A 12,867-nucleotide genomic window follows, 5' to 3' on the forward strand; every position below is an offset into this window, starting at 1 on the left:
GTTCACCATGAATATGGTGAACTAAACCTTGTATGTTTGTTGGGGAATCAATGTAATCTCTTGAAGCTCTCATATATGGATTTGTTGAGTACATCTTTGAATTAAGACATATGCTTTCTTTCATCATTAGTTAGGGTTTTTCCTCTTTGCTCAATGCTTGCATTGTTTAACTCATTCTAATGCATGATTATTGGTTTTGTTGATACGGACACGTACGGGGAAATCTAGATCCGGGGAATTTCTCCCAATATTATACTGACAATATTATATTGGTTGCCTTTAAGCTCCTGCACTCATGAACTAATCATTAGGAATGCTAGGAATTGTATGAACTATTTGATTAGGGAGAAGCCATCTAGAATGGTACATTAGAGAGTGGCATTAACAATGATGATTTGAATGTTGAATTCCTAAAATATATGAGAGTGGATGAGATGAAATTGACCCCCAACAACATATTCATTCATATATTTCCTTGAAAGTGTTTATCTTTTGTCTTTGTCATTGATCAATTCATGCATACATATTTAATTTTCGTCTTTGCATATTAAACTTCAATTATTGTGTTCTTAAGTCTTAGCTAATCAACAAATCACATAACTAAACTAGGCCGTGAGTCCTTTGGGAGAACGATACTTGGTCTTACCAAGTTTATTACTTGAAACGATTCGGTCATACTTGCCGATTGTGAAACAAGTTTGTGACATCATATTTTGGTGCTTACAAATTTGTCCATCACATGTGCATCTTTAAATAACGTTGGCCAAAAGAAACCAGATTGAAGCACTTTGGCGGCTGTCCTTTCTCCATTATAGTGTCCTCCATATGGCGAATTATGACAATGCCATAGGATACCAACAACTTCCTCTGCTGTGACACACCGCCTCAGTAAGTGGTCAACACCCAACTTGAAGAGATAAGGATCATCCCAAAGATATTCTTTGGAATCATGTAGAAACTTCTTCTTTTGCTGCCAAGTCAAGTCATCAGGGAAAATTCCTGTAGCTTTAAAATTTTTCATATCTGCAAACCATGGCCTCTGTTGAATAAGCATCAAACGCTTATCAATAAGTTATCCCTTAATTTCTCCTTCTTTATCAGTAACCCCAATGTTAAGGAGGCGAGACAAATGATCAGTAATGACATTCTTGCTCCCCTTTTTGTCTTTAATTTCCATATCAAACTCATGTAACATTAAAACCCATCTTATGAGACGTGGCTTTGAATCAGACTTTGCTAGTAAGTATTTTATGGTTGAATGGTCAGTGTAAATGATAATTTAGACCCTATCAGATAAGGTGTAAACTTTTCAAGACCATACACAATTGCCAAAAATTCTTTTTCAGTTGTAGCATAATTCAATTGTGCACCATTCAGAACTTTACTAGCATAATGAATAACATGAAAAACTTTGCCACGTCTTTGTCGCAACACAGCCCCAACGGCATAGTCACTATGAGTTTGGTGCGACTACAACAGGGGTTGTGACTAGCTTCTCTTTCAAAATCTCAAAAGCTTTCAGACACTCCTCATCAAACTCAAACTGAGTGTCTTTCACAAGCAAACTGCAAAGGGGTTTAGCAATCTTGGAAAAGTCTTTTATAAATCTCCGGTAAAATCCAACATGTCCAAGAAAACTTCTTACCCCTTTCACATTTGTAGGAGGTGGTAGCTTTTCAATCACATCAACCTTAGCTTGATCTACACCTAACCCCCTGGATGAGATCTTATGTCCTAAGACAATCCCCTCACGAACCATAAAATGGCATTTTTCCCAATTTAACACAAGGTTCGTGGCAATGCATCTTTTCAAGACTACATCCAGGTTATGCAAGCATAAATCATATGATTTACCAAAGACTGAGAAATCGTCCATAAAAACTTCTATGCAATTCTCAACAAGATCAGCAAAATGGCTAGCATGCAACGCTAGAATGTGGCAGGAGCATTACATAGACCAAATGGCATCCTTCGGTATGCAAATACACCAAAGGGACAAGTGAAAGAAGTTTTTTCTTGGTCTTCAGGATTTACTACTATTTGATTGTACTCGGAATAGCCATCCAGGAAACAATAGTAGGCTTGGCCTGCCAGCCTTTCCAACATTTGATTTAATTTTCTATAATCAATACACATTCTCCACCCTGTGACTGTTCTTGTAGGAATTAATTCATTCTTATCATTTTTAACAACAGTCATACCCCCTTTCTTAGGAACAACGTGCACAGGACTCACCCAAGCACTATCAGATATAGGATATATCATTCCTGCTTCAAGCAATTTAAGTACTTCCTTTCTCACCACCTCTTTCAAAGTTGGATTCAATCTCCTCTATGGTTGTGCTATGGGTTTATAGTCCTCTTCCATCATAATCTTATGCATGCAATACGTTGGACTTATACCTTTCAGATCAGAGATGTGCCAACTTATTGCCTTTTTGTTCTCTTTTAAAATTTCCACCAATTTTGCTTCATCATTCTTTGATAGAGAATTGTTAATGATCACAGGCTTCTTAGAATTTTCCTCTAAAAACACATACTTAAGATGATCAAGAAGCATTTTTAATTCCATCTTTTCCTGATCATCTAAGTTAGCCTTTTCTAATTTTTCCACTTTCACATTAGTGGATTTCTCTTCTTTCAATTTTTCCAGATGTTGTGAAATCTCCTCTACTTCATATTCTTCTTCTAAAGTAAGTTCCTCACATGAATTTATCAAGACACACTCTAAGGGAGATTTCACATACATCTGACTTCTCACTTTCTCAACCACATCATCCAAAACTTCAACTCTGAAACAGTTTCCTCTATCTTTAGGGTGTTGCATAGCTTCCACTACATTAAAGGTAATTGTTTCATCATGTAACCTTACCTTCAGATGACCATCATCAACATCAATTATCACCCTAGCAGTTTTTATAAGAGGTCTTCCAAGTATAAGGGGGACTTCAGTATCCTCCTCCATATCTAGAATAACAAAATCCACTAGAAAAGTGAATTTGTCAACTTTCACTAAAACATCTTCAATAACTCCATATGGATACTTGACAGACCTGTCTGCTAGTTGGAGTATCATCCTTGTTGGTTTTACTTCCATGTCCCTAATTTTCTTTAACATAGACAAAGGCATTAAATTGATGCTTGCACCTAAGTCTATCAATGCTTTTCCAATGGGGAGTTTTCCAATTGTGCATGGAATAGTAAAACTACCAGGATCTTTAAATTTTGGTGGTAGAAGTTTTTGCATGATGGCACTACAAGTCCCTTGCACCTCAATTGTTTCTTCCTCAATATACTTTCTCTTCTTTGTCAACAAATCTTTCATAAATCTAGCATAAGAGGGCATTTGTTGAAGTGCTTCTGAAAAGGGAATTGTGATTTCTAGCTTTTTGAAGAGAGCCATGAATCTAGAAAATTGACTTTCCTTTTACTTTCTAGAATAAGTCTTTGGATACGGTAAAGGATTCAAAACTTGCTTTCCTTTATGACTCTCTTCCACTTCCTTCTTTTTATCTTCTTCTTCCTCAACTTTCTCTTCTTTTTCTTCCTACTCTTCACTTAATTTTTTCTTTTCATCCTCCTTCTTTACAACTACACTTTCTAACACTTTACCACTCCTTATAGTTATAGCTTTGCAATACTCTTTTGGATTTAGTTCAATGTTAGCCCCAAATGTATTTACATGCTTATCTTCTAATTTCTTTGTCAATTGACCCAATTGAACTTCTAAATTCCTTATAGAAGCGTCAGTGCTCTTTTGATTTGATATGGACATTTGCATGAATTGTTGCAAAGTTTCTTCCAATTTGGATGTCCTATCAGAAAGAGTAGGTTGTTGTTGAAACTGTTGTTGTGGTGGTCTACTAGAACTAGCCTGACCCATGCTAGAATGAGGTCTCCATCCTTGATTATAATTTCCATAATTGCCCGGACGGCCTTGATTTCCCATGTACTTAACCTCTTCCTTTGCACTGGATTGAATAGCACACTGTTCATTTTGGTGCTCTCCACCACACAGTTCACAACCTTGCACAATTTGATGATGTTGTGCCTATGATACAGTTTGGAGTTCCTTGGGTAGTTGTGACAACTTTTTCATCAAAGACTCAAGCTGTTGAGTCGTGATTTTATTTTGGGCTAACAAGGCATCTTGGGATTGCAATTCAAACATGCCTTTCTTTTGCGTTTGCACTCTCTCACTTTGGACATCGTTATCACTAGATGCCATATTTTCAATTATTTCATGTGCCTCATCAGGTGTCTTCCACCTAATGTTACCTCCAATTGAGGCATCTAGCATAAGCTTTGTGTGAGATTTTAAACCTCCTAAGAAAAGGTTTAATTGAGTGGGAACGTCAAACCCATGAATTGGAGTTTTTCTCAGCAACCCCTTGAACCTATCCCATGTTTGACTCAACGACTCTTCAGGCTCTTGTTGAAAGGAGGATATTTCCTGTTTGCCTTTATTTATCTTGGATTGGGGGACATATTTATTCAAAAACTTTGCCACAACGTCCTCCCAAACAATCAGACTTCCCTCAGGAAAAGAATTTAGCCAAAGCTTGGCATTTCCAGCCAATGAAAAGGGAAAAAGACTCAGTCTAATTGCTTCATCTGGCACATGTAAAATTTTTACAGTATTACAAATCTCATTAAAAGTTGTCAGATGATCGTAGGGATTTTCGTGTGAAAGTTCTGTAAACTAGTTACTTTGAACAAGGTGAATCAGTGCTGGCTTCATTTCCATATGAGCAACATTCACCACAGGTCGGCCTATACTGTTGAAAGATGAAGGTATAGACACAGAAGCATAATCTTCCAACGTACGCCTAACTCTTGGCTGTTCCTCATCATTATTTCCCTCCATATCCTTTTTATCAGATGAAGAAAAGTGTTGAAAGTAGTAGACAAGCTAGCTTCTCTAGCTTCAATTTTTCTATTTTCTCTCCTACGTCTACTGTTATTCCTACGGGCTGTTCTCTCAATCTCAGAATCAAACAATAAATTTTCAAATTTCGTTCTCCTTCTCATGTAGAACAACAATCTCAAGATATCAACCCAAAGAAATAAAAACATAAACAAAACACAACGTATATAAATAGATATACAAAAATTAAAAACAATGGATTTATAGATAACAAAACATAAATGAAATTTATAAACAATGAATGACTGAAATAACAATAACAAGCCAAAAACTTGATAACTTTTTTGCAAGTATACCAAATCGTTCAAGTAATACAGTGAATTAAGTCAAGAGTATCGTTCTCCCAAGGGAATTTGAGTCACGTTATTCAATTAAAATTATTTATCAAGATCAATTATTGATGATAACATTTGTGATTTCAATTTGGAATTTAGCATGAAATTAACAACGTAAAAAAATTAAGATTGAAAACTGCGATAAAAGATCACTAGAATTGGTCTTTGACTAACATTACAGTAAAATCCTAGACAACATATATTCTTTGTTCAAGCATTCACATAAGAGTATTTTGGTTTAATTCCTTAAATCAAGGTCTAAAATTATCTATTGAATTATTAATTCCTTAATGATGTTGAGAATGAGCAAAAGCACAAAAGTTATTCCTAGCGTAGTTACTTTTAGTTTCTTTTCTTACGTTTCTGGTTCTAAAAATACTCCCCAGTACAAAAGAACTTTTAAAGAGAATAATACTTTCGTATAATCAAAAGCAAGTCAAGAAAAGAACAAGAACATAAACATATATTGCACAGGAAATTTACATTAATGTGTTTCGTCATACAACCAATTCCAATGAACAGAAAATTTAGCCTATCTTAGACATCTCAAACGTACTCTTTACACCAATTCCTTGCAGAAAGTGAAGTCTTGATGTCTCGAAAGGGCTCCTAATCGTCTCCTGAGTTCTCCAGTATTTTTCTGGCTATTTTCGTGTGTCAGAAGATAGTTTCTGCCTTTTTGTCACGTCTTTTTAAGCCACTTAACTTAATTAATTCGCTCAACGCACAGGTGTGTGTGCGCTGTGCGAATTTCCTTTAACTGTTGTATTCGCTCAGCGCACAGCTACTGGTGCGCTATGCGAATTGAATTTTTCTAGCTGTGCGAATTTTGGCGAACAGACTCCAAATTATACACCCTTTCCTGTACAATAATTTACATAACAATCTACTTCCTATTACAACTTTTCACTGAGTAATAACATGAATAATTATAAGATTGAGATCATTTATTAGTGTAAAAACAACTCTTTTTCACACTTATCAATACTATGCTATCAGACACTTACTGATGAGTGTTGATGAAAAGAATTTGCATCTATTGATGGATGCTAGGTGATTGAGTATCTACCGAAGGATACTATGTTATTAGATACTTATTGATGAGTGTTGATGAAAAGGATTTGCATCTACTGATGGATTTTATTGAAAGAGTTTCTACTGAAGGATGTTATGTTTGTATACACCTATTGATAGGTGTTGATGATAAAGATATGTGTCTACTGAAGGATGCTAAAGGATTTTGGATCAGGCTCGTAACGTTAAACTAGCGCTACCTAGGAGGCATCCTAGTTTTCTAAACTTGTCTTTTTATTTTTGTGAACTTTAATTTGCTTCTATTTCTAGAATAGGTTATGATGTACTTGGCTTAAAATTTAATCTGTGATGCAATGGTTTGATGATGATGTTATGTTTGTAATGAGTGTTGCTTTATGATGCTAATTATATTGATAGATGTTGAGATGATGCATGATGCTAATAACACAGGTGGTTGCTCATAATATTATGAAACAGATGCATGATGACTTGTGATTGTGATTATGATACTGAGTAGGATGTTTATCTAAATGTTGGAACTTGAGTTAACCTATGAGAGATTAGGTTCCAAAGTTTTTGATTGATTGAGTGTTATTGCTTTGGAAGCATGATTGATTTTGCCTAATTTTCTATGATTGAACCACTTGCTTGCTTATTACAAATGATCAAGGCCATGTTTTTCTTCTCCCTTAGAGCCAATGTTTATAGGTGAACCCAATAAGGATCAATGTTTTCTCTAACTTTTGCACCTTGAGCCTAAATTGGAAAAGTGGAAAAACCTTTTTTGAAATCCTTACCTTGAGTTAAGTAGAGTATGTTTTGTGGTAATGGAGAATGGTTCAAGTTTGGGGTGGTCAGAAACCGAAAAGAACTTTGTGAAATTCATTAAAGAGCATTGGGCAAAAGTAAAAGCAAAAGCGAAAAGAAAATAGAAGAAAAGAAAAGAGAAGAAAAGAAAGAAAAGAAAAGGTTGAACTCAATGAAAGGAAAGTTGGGAATGAGTTGAAGATTTGGTTTCTCACATAAAAGGAGAAAGAGAGATTATTAATGTGAATAAATGAATTGTGAACTCTCTTAACTCAAGGAATTTTGTTGTCTAGAAAAACCAATTTTCTTCCTAGCCCGGCCTCAATACAAGCCTTGAAAAGTCCTTGTGATGATAACTTGCTTGTGAGTGTGTTTGATATGTGGTTAAATGAAAGGCAAAGTTGATTCATGTGACATTGTGATGGTAGACTGTAAGAGTGTCATCTCGCTATACACCTTTGAGTTTTTCATGAGGTTTTCATCTATTGTGTATGTCTTGATTATGTGAGCACCATAATTGAAGCTTGATTGGCTAAAGCATCATTATATCTTGACTAATCTTTCTAATATGAGCATTCATGAGTGATTTACTTGTCCTAAGAGAAAAATACTTTTTGGTGTGTTAGACCATTGTAGTATGAGTATTTTGTTTCAGCCAAGTTACATTTTGCTTGAGGAAAACAAAGTTTCAAGTTTGGGGTTTTTATACTTAATTTTGATATTAAAAACACCCTTTCTAACTTAGAAGCTTGCTTGAACTCATGTTTTTGCTTTAGTTTTGTGAATAAGAGAGTTGAAGATGAATTTAATGGTTTTGTGATAGATTCCCTTGATTTTGTAGGCTATTGGAATGATTTGAAAGAAGAGTTAAAGCACCGAATGGTTGGAATGCAGAAAAGTCAACCAGAATGCAGAAAACTCAACTAGACTGCAGAAAAAGTTGCGCTGAGCGGCAGGGGGGCGCTGAGCACCAATTTTTGTTGTCTCATGCTTCCCAAAATTGTCGTTGATAGTCTTTTTGAAGAGCCGCACTTACCGCTGAGCGGCAAAAGTGTCGTTGAGCGCCATTTAAGTGAGCTTGGACCTGTTTTTTGTTATTTTTATGGGCTTGGACCTGTTTTCTGTTATTTTTATGTTCTATTTAAGGACTTTCACCTCCTAGGGATTGTATCTTTCATGGGTTAAGCACAGAAACAAACTTTTCACCCCTTGGGGCAGATTTGGGGATGGTGACGGCTCTCCTCTTCTCTTTCTCGGGTTTTTCTATCTCTTCTATTCTTTCATTCCATTGTTCATCTAGTTCTTCCATGACGATGGACAACTAAACCTTATTTGTTGTTGGGAAAGATGTAACCTCTTAAACTCTCATGTGTTGAATTGATTCTTGATTATATATGCTTTATTTCATTAATTGTTAGGGTTTTTCCTCTATGCTCTATGCATGTTTTGTTTAACTCATTCAATTGCATGATTAATGATTTTGTCGATATGGACACATACAGGGAAATCTAGATCTGGGGAAATTCTCTCGAAAGCAATATTACCTAGACATAGTAATAGGAGGATCGGTTGCCTTTAAGCTTCTGTGCGAATGTAATTGTCAATATCGAATTTCGTCCGGATTGGCTTTTTGGCTTTACCGTAGACTGTTCTCCTTTGTTTTATTATTTACCCTGTTTTATTTTTATTTTTATTTTTATTTTATTATTTTCATTTTTTTATTTCTATTTATTTATTTATTTATTTTCTTATTAGTTTATTTGTGTCTTTAGTTTTTGTTTTTTTTAGTTTTTACCTTTTTAGTTTATTAAAAAAGGAAAAGAAAAGAATTAAGAAAAGGGGGCATTTTTGTCTTTAGTGAAAAGCGTAAAAAAAAAAACAAAAAGAAAGGGAAACAGTGTGTGTACGGGAAGGGGGGCAGGAAACCGTTTCTGCAGAGTGCGCGGGTGTGGTAGAGACGTTTTGGAGTCTACAGAATTGGCACATACGCGATTTGGTATACGGAATTGCAGAGTGGCAGAAAAAGCAGAGAAAAGCATAGAGAAAGGGGGATATGGGGGAGAGCTACTGGGGCCTTGAGAGAAGAAAAAAATAAATCCATTGCTGGAGATTGGAGAGCAAAGAGAGGAGTGTGCAAGGGGTGGGAAGAGCAGAGGAAAAAGCCGAAAGCGAGTCCACAATAGAGGAAGGAGAGGGCTAATCGTTTCATTGAAGGTAAGTATCCCTAATTTATGTTATCCGCATTTGTTCATAATCATACTGGTATGAATTTTCGATTATCCTGCTGTTTCATCCACTATTCCATTCATTTACATCCAGTATTCATGCTCGCATCACCTTAATGCGAGTTGTGGTCCCCCATTATACTGTCTTCCTTCGGTTGCTAGACCGAATAGGCTGTCATTCACGTAGGGCTCTTGCTCCAGCTTCCACTTCGCATCTGCATCGCTAGCAAACAACCACCATCGTCATTATCATATTTCAGCCCCTGAAGCACCCAAGGTCACGAACAGAGAGCACTAAAACAGATTCCATTCTAGCCTCATCCTACCCTTAACCATCTTCACCCATTTCCCGACTCCAACCTTTGTCTCCCTCCCTCGCAAGCCTCCATCAACCCCTTTGATCCTCTACTCCTCTGGTCATCGTGTTCACACCCGTAACCACCTCCAACAAGCATAACCCAATCAACACACAAGGCCGAACAAATCCAGCATTCACCCCTCACATTCAGATGTACACAACACACACTCGTAATTTTCAATCCTGGTAAAACGTCAAATCAATCAATGCCAAATTAATCAGTAAATCAATAAAAAAAACGATAAAAATTAGGGGAAGAAGAGAGGGAAAGGTGGTGTTGCGGGGACGATTAGCAGTTGAGAAAATCTTCGAAGGGGGAGGGAGGAGAGTGACGCTGGTGGCGCCGGTGAGGAAGCGCGCTCCAGCTAGAGGCGACGGTGGCCGGCTCTGGCAGAGGCAGCGGCAGGCGGTGCCCAAGGTGGAAAAGCCTCAACCCTAGGCTAGTGCGAGAGAAGCGAGGGAGAGAAGGTAGTGGCGCCGCGGTCGGCAGTGGGTCTGGTGGCGCGAGTTGTCGCCGGCGAGGCCAAGGCGCGTTCTGGTTGAGGCGACGGTGGCCGGCGCTGGCATAGGCGGCGGTGAGCCTGCGGAGAGAGTAAGAGACCTTGGGTCTCTAGAGAGTGTGTGAGCTGAGGGAGCGAGCTTACGGGAGAGTGTTGGATCTGAGTGGGTGAGGAATGGAAGGGAAGATGCCAAACCCCTAGGGGATTCTAGGTTAGAAACCACCCGGGTGGGCCAAGCCCAGAAACAAACGCACGTTATTAAGCCTTTTTCGAACGTTCGTCACCGGCCTCCTCTCCAAACGTCCGTCCGGCCACTTCTTGGACGGACCGTTTGGTGACCATCTCCCCCAACGAACGCTCCTTATTCCGCCTCATTCTCAACGTGCGTTCATAATCTCCCCCAACGAACGCTCGTCCCCAACGAACGCTCGTCATTCAGCCTCCTTTCCCAACGAACGCTCGTCCCCAACGAACGCTCGTCATTCAGCCTCCTTTCCCAGCGTCTGTTCGTCATCTCCAACAACGAACGCTCGTCATTCAGCATTCTTTCCCAGTGTCCGCTCGTCATCTTCCCAACGAGCGCTCGTCATTCAGCCTCCATTTCTCAACGTCCGTACGTCATCTCACCCAACGAGCACTCGTCATTCAGCCACATTTTTGAACGTCCGTTCATAAACTCCCCAACGAACGCTCGTCATTCAGCCTCCTTTCCCAACGTCCGTTCGTCATCTCCAACAACGAACGCTCGTCATTCAGCCTTCTTTCCCAGTGTCCGCTCGTCATCTCCCCAACGAGCGCTCGTCATTCAGCCTCCATTTCTCAACGTCCGTTCATCATCTCACCCAACGAGCGCTCGTCATTCAGCCACATTTTTGAACGTTCGTTCATAATCTCCCCAACGAGCACTCGTCTTTCAGCCACATTTTTGAACGTTCGTTATTCCCCCCAATGAACGCTCGTTATTCCGCCTCATTCTCATCGTACGTTCATCACCTCCCCCAACGAACACTCGTCATTCAGCCTCATTTCCCAACGTCCGCTCGTCATCTCCCCAACGAGCGCTCGTTATTCTGAATCCTTTCCCAACGTCCGTTCGGCCACTTCCACGAACTGCACGGTAGCCTGCGACGGACCGTTCGGCACCCCTTTTCTCGGGCCCCTCATTATTTGCTTTATTTACTTATTTGTTTTTTTATTTTTATTTCATTTATTTTGTTTATCTTATTTCATTTGTTTTTTATTTTATTTTATTTTTAATTTATTTATTTTATTTTCATTGTATTTTTTATTTTTATTGTCTTATTTTATTTTATTTTTATTTTATCTATTTATTCTAGATATCTACTTATCCTAAAATATATGTTTAATAATACAATATTTATAGCCTAAATAAAAGAATTTACAGAAATGCATTTAAAGGTTTAGGCACATGTGTGATCACACGCATCGTCCTTGTGCTAAAACCTTTTCTTCTTCTCTTCTAAAAAAAATACAAATATAAAAATATTTTAAAAGGTTTAGGCACATGTGTGATCGCACGCATCGTCCTTGTGCTAAAACCTTTTCTTCTTCTTTTCTCAAATAATAACAAAAATACATTAAAGGTTTAGGCACATGTGTGATCGCACGCATCGTCCTTGTACTAAAACCTTTTCTTCTTCTTTTCTCAAATAATAACAAAAATACATTAAAGGTTTAGGCACATGTGTGATCGCACGCATCGTCCTTGTGCTAAAACCTTTTCTTCTTCTTTTCTCATATAATAATAAAATATTCTAAAGGTTTAGGCACATGTGTGATCGCACGCATCGTCCTTGTGCTAAAACCTTTTCTTCATCTTTTCTCAAATAATAACAAAAATATTTTAAAAGGTTTAGGCACATGTGTGATTGCTCGCATCGTCCTTGTGCTAAAAGACCTTTTCTCTTTCTTTTATAAAAAAAAAATAAATAAAAATACAAAAATATATTTGTAAGGTTTAGGCACATGTGTGATCGTTCGCATCGTCCTTGTGCTAAAAACTTTTCTCCTTCTCACATAAAAAATACCAAAATATAAAACATTCACATTTTCAAACAACAAACAATTTCTCTTCCAGAACTACGTGATCCTTGATTCTCCATCAAAAATGGAGATACGTAGGAGCAAGGTTAGCCCTTGTCAGGTTCACTTTCCAAAAATCCAAAATCATTTCAAAACAAACTTTCAAACAATTTCCAAACAAACTTCTCAAACAGTTTCAAAAAGAACTACGTAACCCTGATTTCTCATTTTGAATGAGAATACGTAGGAGCAAGGTCAATCCTTGTCGGGCCCAAAAAAACTAAAAAATAATATTTTGTTTATTTAGAATTTTATTTTAGGGGATAGTGAAACATTTTGAAAACCACATCATATTCGTGCATTTAGTTAAAGGTACTGCCTTAGGGCAGGCGTTGTAGGGTGCTAACACCTTTCCTACACGTATCCGACTCCCGAACCCAGAATCTGGTTTTCATGGACTGTGTCTTATTGTTCTATGGTTTTTCCGTAGTTTTCCAGAATAAACTATGGTGGCGACTCCAAAATCTCTTTTCAAAAACCCGTTTCCTTTTTGGATCGTCTTCCCGTCGCGATGCCGATTGCGACAGTAATGCATGATTAATTGCTAGGGAGACAAGACATTGTGAACTAGTAATTAG

The 12,867-nt window shown here is 37.8% G+C and overlaps 1 protein-coding gene and 1 non-coding gene across 2 annotated transcripts; one reads left to right on the forward strand and one right to left on the reverse strand.

Annotated features, from left to right (window-relative positions):
• Positions 1-1,453: 1,453 nt before the first annotated feature.
• Positions 1,454-3,402, reverse strand: LOC148199337 (uncharacterized). Its single transcript, XM_088112629.1, has 2 exons — positions 2,403-3,402; positions 1,454-1,929 (listed from the first exon to the last, which is right to left on the reverse strand). The coding sequence occupies exons 1-2, from the start codon at positions 3,400-3,402 to the stop codon at positions 1,454-1,456; spliced, it is 1,476 nt and encodes a 491-aa protein (XP_087968755.1).
• A 955-nt stretch (positions 3,403-4,357) lies between these two features.
• LOC124828653 (small nucleolar RNA R71) lies at positions 4,358-4,464 on the forward strand. Its single transcript, XR_007028035.2, has one exon. It is a non-coding gene; the product is annotated as a small nucleolar RNA R71 (small nucleolar RNA).
• Positions 4,465-12,867: the final 8,403 nt, after the last annotated feature.

The sequence above is a fragment of the Vigna umbellata genome, chromosome 4, assembly GCF_029865625.1.
Source record: "Vigna umbellata cultivar VRB3 chromosome 4, Vumbellata_1.0, whole genome shotgun sequence".
Lineage (NCBI taxonomy): Eukaryota > Viridiplantae > Streptophyta > Magnoliopsida > Fabales > Fabaceae > Vigna > Vigna umbellata.

What these genes read in the sequence shown, in the direction of transcription:
- LOC148199337 (XM_088112629.1), bottom strand. Translation starts at nt 3,402, where the DNA reads ATGGCTCTCTTCAAAAAGCTAGAAATCACAATTCCCTTTTCAGAAGCA. An exon ending in GCACATCTCTGATCTGAAAG is followed by an intron (nt 1,930 to 2,402) that starts GTATAAGTCCAA and finishes GCCACATTCTAG; the next exon opens with CGTTGCATGCTAGCCATTTT.